The 16155-nt window shown below is 35.0% G+C and overlaps 1 protein-coding gene across 1 annotated transcript; it reads left to right on the top strand.

Annotated features, from left to right (window-relative positions):
- Window positions 1-1837: 1837 nt before the first annotated feature.
- LOC138305806 (T-complex protein 1 subunit zeta-like) lies at window positions 1838-10238 on the top strand. The gene is made up of 13 exons (XM_069246072.1): window positions 1838-2020; window positions 2324-2383; window positions 2557-2670; window positions 3069-3172; window positions 3611-3721; window positions 4280-4439; window positions 4831-4913; window positions 5175-5271; window positions 6649-6796; window positions 7368-7460; window positions 8398-8541; window positions 8956-9028; window positions 9722-10238. The coding sequence occupies exons 1-13, from the start codon at window positions 1838-1840 to the stop codon at window positions 9795-9797; spliced, it is 1446 nt and encodes a 481-aa protein (XP_069102173.1). The 3' UTR covers window positions 9798-10238.
- The last annotated feature ends 5917 nt before the right edge of the window (window positions 10239-16155 follow it).

Below are 16155 nucleotides of genomic sequence, written 5' to 3'. Positions count from 1 at the left end.
GGACATGAAAAATAAAAAGTTACTTCTTATTGTTTTTATAATTGCTTGTGAACGTAACAATTATTGCGATATACCACAATAATTCAATTTTGCTTGTTACGAGCATTTTCATTGGCTTAAAAATTTACTTTATCAGCACATAAAGGAAAAACTGGCGTCGCTGTTTGTAACGTTGTTTCTGATTGGCTGAAAATTTAACTTTCAATTACTTAGTGACATATAATTATTATGGATAATAATTATTGCGTTCACACCAAATACTATTTTATTTTTCATATCCTCAGCCACCGTAGTATTGTAGTAGGTTTCAATGGCCCACTAACTTTCCGAAACAAAAATAAAAAGCTTTTTACGAACAATAATTACATCACAGAATTTATATTGATAGCTTCAGATGAGGTAACAACACCAAACAAATGTAAGATTCCGCGTGTAATATAAGCTAAGTGAGAAAAGTCATTTCGCTGTTTTGCCGTCTGGCGCAGTGGAAGTCAACGACGGCGGGAAACATAAGACGACCCGCGTAATGAAAATTTACATTAATTTTTTCTTATTTGAATTGTTTAGAATTTGATGACAAGTGTAGTATCAACGGTAAGCTTATATCTTTTCCGACTCTACAAAACTATTAATATTATTTTACATTCCAATTTTATCACTTACAAAAGCCATTTCGGTAAGTCAGTGGCCCTTTAAATTGTAACGTCCTAATGCTGGCCCTAATGCAGGCATGTCAATCTGAAAACGTTGACACATACACAATAGATTTACACTACATTCAAATGTTCACGGACCAAGGGAGGTAAGTGTGACTGGACAAAATAAATATGGTACGAGTTAACTCCCCTATGTTTTAAAATATGATTTAATAAGAATTTGTTTTGTGTCATAATTTGTACAACATTATCAATATAAAGATTTGTTAATTTAATAGATATATATGGACCTTTTAATTATATCAATTAAATATCTTATATCACACAAACATTTATTATACGTGTTTTATTTAGAAAAAAGAACATGGATTATATATTGTATTTCATATATATAAATCTGAAATACATCGCTCTGACGCAATTTTTGTTAAAATTAGGTCATTTTTTGGCAGACTCTTATAAAAGAGTCCATTAAATGCAGTCACAACAATTTTTTCACGCTTATAGAAATAAAGGCATAACTTACGTAACTGAGGAACACATATGTTCATTGGAAGTCATGTAGAAAGTGATTCTGCGCACGTCAACTAATGATTAAACGATGGTGGCTGGTGAACGGTTTAAAGCCTACTTACACCTAAATAATTGTAGCATCGCTCTATGAAGACAGTGATCGTGTACGGCTCCAAGTTGTGATTGCCAGTTTTTCCATGTTTTTGTTGTTGTAAGCGGCTTTAGAAATGCCGTAAAACGGCATATTTATGAAAAAGAAATCGTCATTTTCGGCGATCTCGGTGTCCAAAAAAAATCTCATTTCGAGTTCTACAAACATTTATGTATGATTTTTGTCATTCGGACCAAAAATTTACTTCGTATCATCCAAATTTTTTGAGTTTTCCAAATTTGATTTTTCCCAGTTTGTTAAACAAAGATAAAGAAGGAATTCGGTCGGGACCGGCAAAGTACTGTGTATTAAGCCGGGTTGTCGAATTATCCGAGGTTCCACTGTAATTACATTTTGTATATCCAAGTGTTAACATTCAGTCTGCCAATATCTTATCTTATAAGTGTTGACTCTGTCTATTAGATCACCAGCTACTAGTCAGCCCCAAATGCTCTAAACAATTCAGTTCCCATGCTGTATAAATAATATATCTTCATTGATTGATGTATATTAAAAAATGAATGTTACAACACCCAATTTAATTAAGATATGCTTTCTACTACAGCAAATTCAGCACCCGACTGCCTCCTTGATAGCCAGAGTAGCAACTGCTCAGGACGACATCACTGGGGATGGAACAACATCTAACGTCCTGATCATCGGAGAACTGCTGAAACAGGCTGATCTCTATGTCTCTGAGGTACACACTAATTATCATGAAACATTTCAGTTTATTTCATAATCACATAAAACACAATTTTAATGAATTTATAATTTCATTAATGTTAGAAATCATCAAATTCTACAATGTAGAGACTTTAACCTCATGTTTTAAGATGTACCAGGTAATAAAATCGGTCATATTAAAAAAAAAAACCAATGCAATGGAAAAAATAAAAAAAAATTCTTGATATAAGAAATAAAATGCAGACATGTGATATCTACAGTGCATAAAATCTTTTAATTTAACTGTTTTGTTCACTAATCTTCTTTACCTTTCTAGGGACTTCACCCAAGGATCATTGCTGAAGGCTTTGAATTGGCGAGGAATAAGGCATTACAGGTCTGTTTACAAATAAAACGAAAGTAACTAATTAGTTGAAGTGCTACACAGAATATGTGATACCAGTACATGTAATAGATATGAACAAAGTCAAATGTCTTAGGTGTGTCAGCATTTTAGATTTCTATATCTGTTGTGTATTGTTGTCATGGTTTGTGTTGTCATGGTTTCAGGTATTGGATGAGGTCAAGGTCAAACGTGAAGTGGATCGTGACACTTTGATCCAGGTGGCACGGACTTCACTCCGTACTAAGGTCTACAACGATCTGGCTGATCTCCTCACAGAGGTAAGAGTAACTTGCATACGTATTCACTGTAATTAGAACTTCTTTCTCTACAAACGCCCCTCCCATCTTCTGGAGAACAAGTTGAAGTTGTTATATAAACACTCCCATCCTATGGATTTTACAATTAAACACTATTGAACTTGTAGTCAAATATTTTTTACAGGTTTTTTATAGTCCATGAAATTTAATCACACACTAAAGTAAGTTAGGTTTACAGTATATGTTTGACTGATATAGCCGATGGCAAATGATTGATGGAAGGCAAACTAAGATCATCACTAATAACATATCAGCAAAACATGTAATTGAACAAGTGTTGTATTATTATATATCTCAATTATTCTATTATCCTCAGATGGTCATCTATCATTGTTAAAATGTTTTATGTGTAATTGTAGCATGTTGTTGATGCTGTCCTGGCCATCCAAAAACCCAACCAAGCCATTGACCTCCACATGGTGGAGATCATGGAGATGCAGCATAAAACTGACATGGATACCACGTAAGTGTTCCTCAAAGATGGTGTCTGAGACCTGGGAGTGGCCCGGATAAGGGGCTTGGAGGAAGATTTTCAAAATACTCTTTCTATGATGATTTTAAAATTTGGGAAGCAAAGTTGTGATAAGGGGTTTGGAGGAAGATTTTCAAATTACTCTTTCTATAATGATTTTTAGTTTGGGGAGCAAATCATGGTGAATGAAAAGCCAAATACATTTGTCTTCAGTTAATGTTCAGTGTACTATCATTTGCTCTCCAACATTACCAAACTTTTAGTGACACTGCTAATCAACATTTGATAAAAGTAGCTAGAGAACATGTTTACTGTATAAAAAAGTTAAAATGTTAGAATGTATAATGGTGTTATATTACAGTTTGGTGCGGGGTATTGTCATGGATCAGAATACATACCTTTAGAATGTATAATAATATAATGTTACAGTTTGGTGCGAGGTATTGTCATGGATCATGGTGCCCGTCATCCAGACATGAAGAAACGCTCTGAGGATTGTTTCATCCTGACTTGTAACGTTTCACTGGAGTATGAAAAGACGTGAGTTAAGATTAACTAACCCTGTTTACACAATTTACGTTAGTAAATCAATATCTGATACTTTTCCCAAATTTTGTCAAGTGTTTTTTTAGCTATCAATTTTAAGTTCTTAGACTGTCCAATCTACAGTAAACATACATGTTTTGGTGGATTTTTTTTTTTTTTTAATCTTTTCATGTCAGGCATTTTGCACTAAACATGATTGCTCTAATAGCATTTCTTCTGTGTCTTGTATTTTTTGTGTCTTGTTTATATAGCAATTACTCTGTGAATTCAATTTTTTCACATCACAAACCTGTTCAAAAGCAATTTTGCGTTAAAATTTCATAAGCAAAAACAGTATGTTTACAGTAGATATAAATGTTAACAGAAGTCCCAGTTAGAGCAGATAGATTATTGTTTCATCCTTCTTATTTAAAAGCTCTTAGAATTTATCTTTATTCTATGATTTAGTAGAAAATATGTATGGTAAAAGAATGGAGAAAATTACATTACATCTTTGATTAATAAAGATGATAAACTTGATTGTTTCTCATGTGACTTTTTCTCTGTCTGTAGTGAAGTGAACTCCACATTCTTCTACAAGACTGCTGCTGAACGTGAAAAGTTGGTGAAGGCCGAAAGGGAATTCATTGATGAGAGAGTCCGCAAAATTATCGCTCTGAAAAAACAAGTGTGCGCTGGAAATAACTGTGGCTTTATCGTCATTAACCAGAAGGTAATGTACAAAAAACCAGGTCACTAATACTATAGATATGAGTGTTCAGTTTCAAGCTGTTCTTTTCTTCATCTTTGTGTATGAATTGCTTATATTTGGTATCAAATTCATTTGTGCCACAACTGGTATTATTTTAAAATTACAAGTAGGTTTCATTATAACCAGCTTCAATAATATGAAGAATAGATTGATAGGATGATATTTAAGTAATACCTGGACTATAAATGAAACTGGAGTAATATGTCTTTGCAAATTACAGAGTTACCTCTCTTGCGGGTAGATATCCATTGTGACGTCATCATTTTGTGAGCAAGGGCAGATAACTGTAATATGCAAACAAAAAAACTACATAATAATGCTTGTTATAGAAGTTGTGGTATATCATTTCTAGGGCATTGATCCCTTGTCCCTAGACATGATGGCTAAGGAAGGCATTGTTGGACTCAGGAGAGCCAAGAGGAGAAACATGGAGAGGTGAGGTGTTCATAGAATTGAGTGTTACATTCTTAAGAGAGATTATAATTTATAGATGTATTCTTAATATAAGATGTGGGTCATAAATATGAATTCAAATTATTGCTCAAAAAACTGGTTTCGGCAGACTTAATTTGATATAGAATTGTACTTCCTTGTTCGTGAATAGTTCTGAATATTGTCTATGGAGGTGAAGCCTATCTATTACCTGTTTGCCCCAGCCTTATTATGTGTTAATATATTTGATATGTGTTGTTACAGACTTGCCCTGGCCTGTGGTGGTACGGCTATGAACTCTGTAGATGATCTGACACCAGACAGCCTTGGATATGCTGGTCTTGTTTATGAACAGGTCCTGGTGAGTACACTGCTGTACAACACATCAGATGGAGAGATCAAGTGTGTTGTTTCACATTCAATACTATATCTCTACGTGTTTCTTATAATAGAGAGAGAAACAGTATAGGTTTTAGATGCACTGAGAAAACTTGAATGTGTATTTCTCACGATGCTGAAGAAACCTATCTCTTGGTTTCTGTGGATGGTTCATGTTCAGTAAGCTAGCTACAACCTAGTATAAAATACCTCAAAATGATCAGAGGGTTATGGCTGTATTTCACTATCTCCTTAATTTGGTAGATTGACCACACCACATCCTAGATAAATGCATTAATACTTGATACAGAGTTGTAGATAGTAAACACTGTTTTCTAAATGTGAAATTTCAGCCATTCAATGTCTTTTTTTTTCTCTCATTTGATCCTGAAATTTGGTATTTGTGTACTTATGGCAATATAGTTCTCAGAACACTCATTCAGTTTTACTAGAATTTGTTTTGTTGAGGGGCTGCCTTGGCAGCTGTGTCCTGACATATTACTACAAGCCCTTCACCTCAACACATTCAGTTTTACTAGAATTTGTTTGTTGAGGGGCTGCCTTGACAACTGTGTCCTGACATATTACTAAAGCCCTTCACTCAACACATTCAGTTTACTAGAATTTGTTTTTTGAGGGGCTGCCTTGCACCTGTGTCAACTGACATATTACAGTTTTCACTTCAGTTTAAGAATTTGTTTTGTTAAGGGGCTGCCTTGACAACTGTGTCCTGACATATTACTACAAACCCTTCACCTCAACACATTCAGTTTCATTAGAATTTGTTTTGTTGAGGGGCTGCCTTGACAACTGTGTCCTGACATATTACTACAAGCCCTTCACCTCAACACATTCAGTTTTACTAGAATTTGTTTTGTTGAGGGGCTGCCTTGACAACTGTGTCCTGACATATTACTACAAGCCCTTCACCTCAACACATTCAGTTTTACTAGAATTTGTTTTGTTGAGGGGCTGCCTTGACAACTGTGTCCTGACATATTACTACAAGCCCTTCACCTCAACACATTCAGTTTTATTAGAATTTGTTTTGTTGAGGGGCTGCCTTGACAACTGTGTCCTGACATATTACTACAAGCCCTTCACCTCAACACTTTCAGTTTTATTAGAATTTGTTTTGTTGAGGGGCTGCCTTGGCAACTGTGTCCCGACATATTACTACAAGCCCTTCACCTCAAAGTTACAAGGTTGAATACTACGGTACTGGTTCTGACTGCTGATTGGTGGTTTTTCTCTGGTTACTCTGACTTTCCTCCACCATCTCAACATGGGACGTCCTTAAATGACCCTGGCTGTTAATAGGATGTTAAACTAATCAAACCAAATTGTTTTGTTGTTATAGGGAGAAGACAAGTACACCTTTGTGGAGGAATGCAAGAACCCAGCATCAGTGACCTTGGTACTGAAAGGCCCCAATAAACACACCCTGACCCAGATCAAGGACGCAGTGAGGGATGGACTTAGGGCCGTCAAAAATGCAATTGAAGATGGTAGGTTATGCGTTATGGTAGACAGCTGGTATTGTATTTATTTTACGGTAGCTTTTTAATAAAAGAAAGGACCTAGCAGGAAAATTCATAGATTTTATACAAACAGTGTCATATAGCAAGCTCAGGCCCCAGGTTTTTCTAAACATTCCTTAGCTTAAGAAATTCTCTTTAACTTAAAAACTTCTCCATAGGAAAACATTACAGAAGTAAAGGGGGGGGGGATCTTTAGCCGAAAAAGTTTCCATAGCTTCTGTATTGCCTTCCTATTGGAAATTCTTAGTTAAGGAATGTTCATGAAACTAGGTTCTGGCACGGTATGAAAGGTCATTGCCTTTTAATGGAGGTGGAGTTATTTTTGTCGCAGACATTTGTAACCTTTACTGGAATACTTTATTGGATATTTGCATTTGTTTAATGCCTTAACTGTGAAATGCAAGCAGAAAATATCCTTTCTATAACTTACCAGGCAAGCTATAGGTAAGACTAACAAGTATCATCTGAAGTCTTAAACATTAAGCATTTATATTATCATTGAGTTTCTGATTTTAACTTTTGCTTTCTATACTTACAGCTTGTGTTATCCCTGGAGCTGGAGCTTTTGAGATCGCAGCTTACCAGGAGCTGATGAAGTACAAGAGTGAAGTAAAGGGACGAGCCCGTTTAGGTAATATAATCTGTTGTGTTGTCTGGAACCTTGACATATAGAGGACCCCAGCCATTGTAGTGGTGGTAGTGGCTAATGGTTCTGAAACTCACATGGCCGACAGAAAAAAAATGAAAAGCCTACTGGGTTTTAATTTTCACAAATCCCAGTATATTTAAAACAAATAAATATAAAAAGATGAGTGGTTTGTCACTCAAAATATATTCTCCTCTTGTGTGTTTGATTTATTATAGAATTCATGTGCAATTGAAAAAATGTCGCATATATATATGGAAACAGTAATTACCATACTTTTGCCCAACCGATAACAAGGAGACAAAATAGAATACCACAGATTGTTTTCCTGTGTGATTTAATTTTGTGTACATCACTTATGATTAAAAAAAAACAGAACTGATCACTGCCAAGTAAAAATAGTAAAATTTGATCATCACTGAATAAAAATAACAAAATTAGATCATCACCAAATATTAAAAATAAATAAATAAAAAAGAAAGAAAGAAAAAAGCAAAATTTGATCACCACCAAATATTAAAAAAAGAAATAATGATAATAAATAAATTTAAAAAAAAAATGAAAGAAAAAAAGCAAATTTGATCACCAAACAGTTTTATACAGAGGTATATGAATATATGATACCCCATTGTCTCTAAATTTGAAATCAAATCACACCAAAGAAAGGCTGCAACCATGAAAATGTGAAATGAGTGGTTGTATACGAAAATGTTGGTTACATAACTTCGACAAGGGCAAAAGAGCTACTTAACTGTAACTCACAAAATTGAATTGCAGTGAAAATGTCTTTTAGCAGGAAAATCCAAAATTAAGTCGTAATGAAACAAAATTGTTAACTGTACTGAATTTTCAAAAACATAGTTTAGTCTATCTGTAAGTATCTTTAGGACATTGAACATACGATTTGTTCTTTACTTCACAGGTGTACAAGCCTATGCCGATGCTCTGCTAATCATTGTGAAAGTTCTAGCGGTCAACTCAGGACTGGATCCCCAGGAGTCTATAGTAAAACTACAGGAGGAGTATACAGACCCAACTCAGGCTGTAGGGCTCGACATCAAAACAGGTACCAGTAGTTCAGTTATAAGTTCAGTTGGCAGTGTCACTGGGAGGAAATTTGATATAAGAAAATGTGAATATAGGTGAAAGAAAAATATTCAAATTTCCCATAACTGCAAGAACAGTATATATTACTGATATAATACTCTCAGTATTTCGACTGTGTCAGACAGTCTTCATCTGTCAGATTGTACTTCTATTCAAAAGAATTTTTTTTAATCAGAAAAAAACCCCATTAATTATGATATTATTAGCAAAAATTTCTGTTTTCCTTATCCTTGCTGTCTTAGATTTTACGGATGAATTTCAAATGTTTTAGTTTATAATAGTTTATTTGTAATTGGACTTTATGGATGAATTTCAAATGTTGTAATTAGTTTGTAATTGGATTTTATGTATAAGTTGTTTACTATTTTTACAGGGGAAGCCTTAATACCCATTGATTCCGGTATCATAGACAATTATAGAGTAAAGAAACAACTCCTCCACTCCTGGTAAGTCGTGAAATAATATATAAAAATAATGATAATATATTAGGTTAACATCCAATATTATGGTTTTATTTTCACATGTTTTTTTGGTTCATATACCCCACCTACTTCACCTACCCCTTTATACAAGTGGGGAAATTACACAACTACGAAAGAGACTTTTCACCGTGTACATTTACCCTGCACAAATATTTCCTGTATATATGAAATATGTTGAAAAAAGTTTATCAGAATTATTTATTTGTCTGCAAGAAAATGATAACTGTAAAATGTTTACATATGTAAATCGCGAAATTAAAGACTCGTGAATACATTCTCATTTACAGTTAAAGCATAATTTTACCTTATGTCATCAAACTTGTATAAATTGAAAGGATATCTTTTGTTTCCCACCAAACTTAACATTAATAAAATAAAAATTTCAAAAGGGATATGTGGATAAATCAAAGTTTTACAAAATGTTTGCAAATTAGACTATAAACAAAAAAATTGATTTGAGCTGTTTTGAGTTTTGACAAAAGCGACATCCTGCGAAACGGTAAAAATATCAACCCCACGAAATTAATTGGCTATACAGGAAAACCTTTTTTTTTTTAAAGGTAATAGAAAAATGACTTAATTAATTCACTTGTATGTTCTACAATATTTTGAAATGGTATTAAATCTAACTTTGTTTCAATGTATTTTGTTTTTCAGTACGGTAATAGCCACTAACCTTCTCCTTGTGGATGAGATAATGCGAGCAGGAATGACATCACTAAAGGGATCTTAGCTGTTTGATACGTGTCACCTCTCCTGTGTTTGTTTCTATTGCTTTGTAATTTATACATTCATAATATAATGTCTTCATAGTTTCATATTAGGACCAAATCAAAAGATAAAAAGAAGACTCTAAGGATTTACATAAAACTAATATTTTTCCTTTAAGATTGCATTTAAAATCTGTTTTGGATTTCTTTTTAAAAGATAATCACTAAAAAAAGGATTTTTACCATACAGACAATGTTTTTTTAAGTCTGAAGCAGAATTCTATATCTCCAGTAAGAAAATTATGTGTACAACATACTAAAGACTATATCTAATACAAAGTATGTATCTTTATCAAAGTGCTAGTTATGATCAAATTTATATAAAATTGAACAAATGAAATGAAGCATTATTAACTTGCTACTGTCATGTGTGTTTATATTAAATATTTACTTTCATTCAAGTACTTAATTTTCTTCTGTTGTCTTTGACTTCAAAATCCTGAATTTACACGACTATTGTACATCTTATTCAACTGATTGATCAATGTCATCTTTTTATCCCACCATCTTTCTTGATGGTTGGCTATTCAATGAAGGGATTCATCTCTTATGCTTACTGTAAACCACTTTCTTTCACGTGCTATTTACTTTTGCGAATTTCATGATCCAAGTTAGTTCGCAAAAGTTTATCTTCAAATTGTATCATCTGCAACAGGAATTTCCATTAATTTTTCAATCCACGAATTTTTATCTTCCTGAACTTGTTTTGTTGTGAAAATCAAGAAATTTGATAGCCACAAAAGAATACTGGTATACAGTATTGCAACTTGGGACCACAAATCTGAATATGAAGTTCCCCTACATGTATTGAGTATTTCAAAGGAATAGAGAAAAAGATTCTTCATTCCATTGACAGATATTTCTCTGTATGGCACCGAGATCCCTCTGAGAAGTACATGTAGTGGTACCTGACTAATGAACCAGAGAAACTAACCTGTCACTATTTTTTTTAACTTCGTCGGAGTATGAAATACATTTTGTTTGCAAACTGTGTAAATCCGCGGATTCTCACAAAAGTTTGCAAACAAAATTTATTTTATAACCCGATGAAGTTAAAAAATAGTTACATCAATGCTTATAAATAATTTTTCAGACTACTTGATAACATAAGATACGTTTAAACGTACAATTCCATTGATTTTCCAATGGATTATTTTTTTCTAAATCAATACGCAACGTCGACGTCTCTATTGTGACGTCACATGATAACGTCGGGTTTTCGCGACATTCTCGAATTTTTACTTCATGGTATTCCGTATTTGCATATTACAGAGTTATCGATTGTTATGTCACGTGTTTGCGAGCGTAACGTCATATATTTCGGAGCGACGTGAATTGCGTTCACAAAATAATGACGTAACAATCGATACCTACCCGCAAGGGAGCTAACTCTGTAATATGCAAAGACGGAATATAAAGAAAATTAATCTGCCAATCAGAAAGTCGGATTTAGTATGTAAAAAAATAATTATAGACCTTTACATAATCAGAATACGACCAGATTGCTGGAAGTCCTGGGGTGCATCATCCTCGATACGCTAGGGATTATTAAGAATTAAACTATCTTCCTATGGCATCTATGGTCTGTATAGATGCCAGAGCTTTGCAGACAATCTTCATTATGCGCGCTAGTGTGAGTTATTCGTCATATACTTCACTTTGCCTTGGTTAGTTTATATAGTAGAAGTGACAAGTACATGTAAATGTAAATATAATCTATATATAATATCACTGGCATAGGTATAACGTCAGTGATTACTGATACAGTATCGAGGATGGTCGGGATATTGTCTCTGAATCTGAAATTCTCTAAATTCTAAGGAATACTTGTAGTTTCAACTAGTAATTTGAGTTTGAGAAAAAAAAAGTCATTATTATGAGCTACACAGGGGGCTACTCCAACAATGTTAGAGGTATAGCACGACGAGACACTTTTGATCATTACGTCGTGTCTAACCTCTAACAATCGAGGCAGGATTCAGACGGCGCAGAAATGGGCTCGATATAAATTCTAAATTTCAAGTTGTGTTTACACTAACCTTTTATATCCTGAAAGAATTATCCCAAATCATGTTAAATCCAAAATTCAAAACGTCACTATTGCACTGTTATACCGAATTTAGACATTTCTATACCCCCACCACTATTTGTAAGTCTACCCGGTCGCCATTTTTACTCGGTTGTTACAAATTACGGAATGGTGACGGAAAGTAAAAGTATCATTATCTATGAAATATTTTGCGCTATTTCGACTAAAATGCATTAATTTATTTAAATATTTCCAGAATCAATCAGAACTAATAAAAAATACTTGTTTCCGTGCATATAAACAACCTTGGTTACCACTATTAATATTATCTTTCCATTTGATACACCGTACTATAATTTGATAAACCGGAAGTGACGAAAATTTGAATAGGAATTAACCTAGATTATACAGCGATGCTATGGGTCAGCTCTTAAATGTGTGATTATTCCTTGGATTAATGTTATGTCATACATATTCTTATACCAGGATGTGTTCATGGATAACTACTGATTCACGCTATACATGTTTTTTGACATTCTGGTGAGTTTTTCACTTGGTAATTAAGCGTCAAAGTTCCGCTCTAATTCGAGGGCGGAACTTGCGAAGACTCGTATAGGGTTCGGGCATTAGATCTCGATATTGCACATCAGAATTTTCTCAATATCGAGATCTAATATTATTGGATTACAAAGGGGGCCAACTCAATGAAAATGGATGTTGTCATACATTTTTTTTTGTATTTGGTGGATGGACTGATGAGTATATATGACAGTCATGTGATTTTTTTCAAAAAATACGAGATTTGGAAAATTATTAAAAAATCGGGATATTTACTATAAAACAGAGAAAGGGACGACAGTCGCCATATTGGATTTTTTACCCCCACCTCGATTAAAGTTAATTTTTTCGCAATAGTATACCTTTTTTCCCAGTGTCATAGTCACGCATCAGTCCTCCGATAATCCATGATCACACACAAACCATGCAAATGCATATAAACGATGTCTATATAGTCAAACGCAATATTTTAATCCAAAATTACCGGCGCTTTCTGACTTGTGACATCGAAAGCAACGTTCTAGTGAAGAGCGATTAGAGTGACTTCCCCTGTGAAGTGGAATAAAAACAAGTAAGCATATAGATCTATATGATTTCTGTAAAGTTATTCAGAGTCCTTAATTAGATTACACTAATGCTCCATGCAAATTATATAAACTGATCTTTTCTCGGCCCAAGGGCATAGATGAAATACGTCACGGGCGCTGTTGGGCGACGAATGATTTTCATTTGATATCCGCCGGCCCAACCTCTGTCATGAGCTGATGAAGCTTGCAGGTTCGAGTGTTCACGAATTATTTTCAGCCGTGAGCGGGCCGTTATTACATGAAATATCGTAATTTTTTATGGAAATTTACTTTTTTAATCTTTCGTCATTAAGCAAGAATTTACATTGATGTTTCATTTGAATCGATAAAACAAGAAGGGTACTATTTGTTGAGAAAACTGGTTTTTATTCTCGGTACAAATAATAGGTGTCTCGCGTGGTGTTTAGTAGTATATAAAGAGACAGTGACGAATCATTATCACTTATAAATCCTTGCTCGGCCCAACGAACGAATCCTTATCAGTTATAAATCCTTGCTCGACCCAACACTTCAAATGTTTCGACAGAAGATGATTGTTGCACGATGATCCGAGTGTTGTGTTATCTGCCCGAAATTTACATGTATTCGGCCTTAATGTACGTATCCTTTAGTTATGTAAAGTCGAGACAACTGACATGATCGCGTAGGAACGGACATGATTGTACGTAGGAAGAGAGGTTTGTGACACAAACGATTTGTCTATAGATTGGTTGTCCGAAATCCTGGCCGAAGCTGTATTACACCCCAGGCGTTGTGTGTACGTATATACATGTATACATTTACATGTAGTACCGATATATGGGCGATAAAGCATGGACCCATCTGGCCATGGGCAGCTGATTATTGCGATAACGAGCTTGAGTCGAGGCAGATCTAGAGCTGCTACGAATGATACAGCTAAACCTATGCCAGGTCTACCCTATGTATATAATGTCGCGTGGAACTTTAATTACACACGTAATCACATTGTAAGATATGTATACAGTATAGACAGATGAATTTATTTTAAAGGCCCACTACCTTTCATGAGCAAAAAAATAAAGGTTTCTTAAAACATTAATAACGACAGAAAATATATACCGATGGCCTAAGATGAGGTTACAACACCAAACCAAATCCTTGACCAAAATATGCTAGATTTCCTGCGTAATATATGATAACAGTGGCGAATCATTTCACTGTTTTGCCGTCAGACGCAATGATATTGATCAACAACCGCGCGATTTTCAGGGTGACGGCGGGAAACATAAAACGATCCGCGTTACGAAATTTAATATAACATTTCATTTACTTTAATTAAATTTTTCAGAAGGTGATGATAAACCTAATTATAGTAGTAAGCCAATAACTTTTGCCGCTCTACAAATTATCAATTTTGTTTTACACTTCCGTTTCGGAAAGGTATAGTGGGCCTTTTTCTTACGCTGATAAGTTTTCTGTCTGATGTACGAAGTCAGGATATACATGGCCAAGTTGATAAAAAACAACAACATAAGCTTAGAAACAAGCCTAATATTTCGAATATAACTGCACTTTAGTGCATACTACCTAACATATTTTGTGTCAGTATCTTCCACGTACGGACCGTGTCTATAAATTAGGATATATATAGATGTTCAACGCGCTTCCCACGATGTAAACAAAACTCGTCAAATTCCGCACGAATATATCACCGAACATTTGTAAAACCTTCGGAGCTCTCTGAGTTACGTTAATATTCTAGCGAGTCTATGTAGCGGCACCTTGTGTGATCGACAACCAGAACAAACATTTGAATTTCTCTGAGTTTATCTTATGATAATTTGTTTGCAATAATTTCCCCACTGGTACCCTAAACATACATACCATTTTCAACAACAAGAAGCCAATCAACATACGTAAATCATTTTGGCCAAAAAATCAAAGTGAATAGATTATTAGCTCACCTGGTCCGATGGACAAATATGAACTTGTGCGATATACCGTCGTCCGTCCGTCAACAATCGACTTCTTCTTCATAACCACTGGTCGGAATTCTATCATTAGACTGGTAGCATCATTATGAGACACTGACTGAATATGTACAAATGATCGGGCTGATAGCTCCCACCCACCCTAGCCCCAACCCCAGCCCCAACCCCTCGGGGGGCCTGACGGGTGGGTACAAAAGAGTCAATTTGGCTATTTCCATACAAACGACTTCTCTGAAACTAAGCATTGGAAAACACCCATATCGCATTTGTAGCATCTTATGGGATGGGGATTCAAAATTGTGCAAATGGTTAGGCAGGGCCAAAAGGGCCAATTTAACTATTTCCATATAAACGACTTCTCTGAATTCCAGGGGCCTGAAGGGCGGGGCAAAAATTAAGGGTCAGACTCAATCTGGTGATTTTCATGTAAACTACTTCTCTGAAAGTTTGTATTGAATATTGAGTTATTCTAATCGATCATTACCGTCCTTAATTAGAGATTGATCGTATACACAGACGGTTACGTGGGTACATGGGCCTAACTTTTAGGTGCGACTTATTTACCAGTGCGACTTATATGTATACGAAAACTGAAAAAATCGTAAAAAAGCCTTTGCTGCTTATACGCAGGTGCGACTAAATGCCCGGAAAATACGGTAACACTCATAGTCATATGGTATTGATAACATCATTATAAGCATGGGGTAAATTTTGCTCGTTCTTATTGTAAGAATTATTAAAACAAGAGGCCCAGAGGGCCTGTATCGCTCACCTGGTTTGTAATGCCAAGTAATGTTCTGAATACAGGTTTATTGTTTCTTTTCTGAAGGAATTTAAATATTTATCTCTAATTTCCCTATTTGGCCTACTGTTCCTGCTCCAGGGGGCCAGAGCCAAAATGTATACAAATTCTTATCCAAGCAGAACTCTATGACTAATATCGTTAAGGATTTACCTCTATTTCCCCTATTAGACCTCGACCCTCCTGACCCCGGGGTCAGAGCCAAAATTCATACAAACTCTGATCCCCTTCCCCAGAGGATGTTTCTGGCCAAATTTGGTTACAATACATGTAGAACTCTATGACTAGTAGCTATTTAAAGCAAATGTTGACGGACGGACGCCGCGCCATGACATAAGCACACCGGCACTTCAGATCAGGTAAACTTAAATCCAGGTGAGCGATACAGGCCCT

This window comes from Argopecten irradians, chromosome 13 (genome assembly GCF_041381155.1).
Source record: "Argopecten irradians isolate NY chromosome 13, Ai_NY, whole genome shotgun sequence".
Lineage (NCBI taxonomy): Eukaryota > Metazoa > Mollusca > Bivalvia > Pectinida > Pectinidae > Argopecten > Argopecten irradians.
The sequence above is the reverse complement of the archived record's forward strand: the minus strand, read 5'-3'. Positions and strand labels throughout refer to the sequence as shown.

Excerpts from the sequence above, each read along its gene's own strand:
- LOC138305806 (XM_069246072.1), top strand. The coding sequence starts at position 1,838 with ATGAATGTTACAACACCCAATTTAATTAAGATATGCTTTCTACTACAG. Across the intron at positions 2,021-2,323 it reads CTGATCTCTATGTCTCTGAG|GGACTTCACCCAAGGATCAT; the intron begins GTACACACTAAT and ends TTACCTTTCTAG. Across the intron at positions 2,384-2,556 it reads CGAGGAATAAGGCATTACAG|GTATTGGATGAGGTCAAGGT; the intron begins GTCTGTTTACAA and ends TCATGGTTTCAG.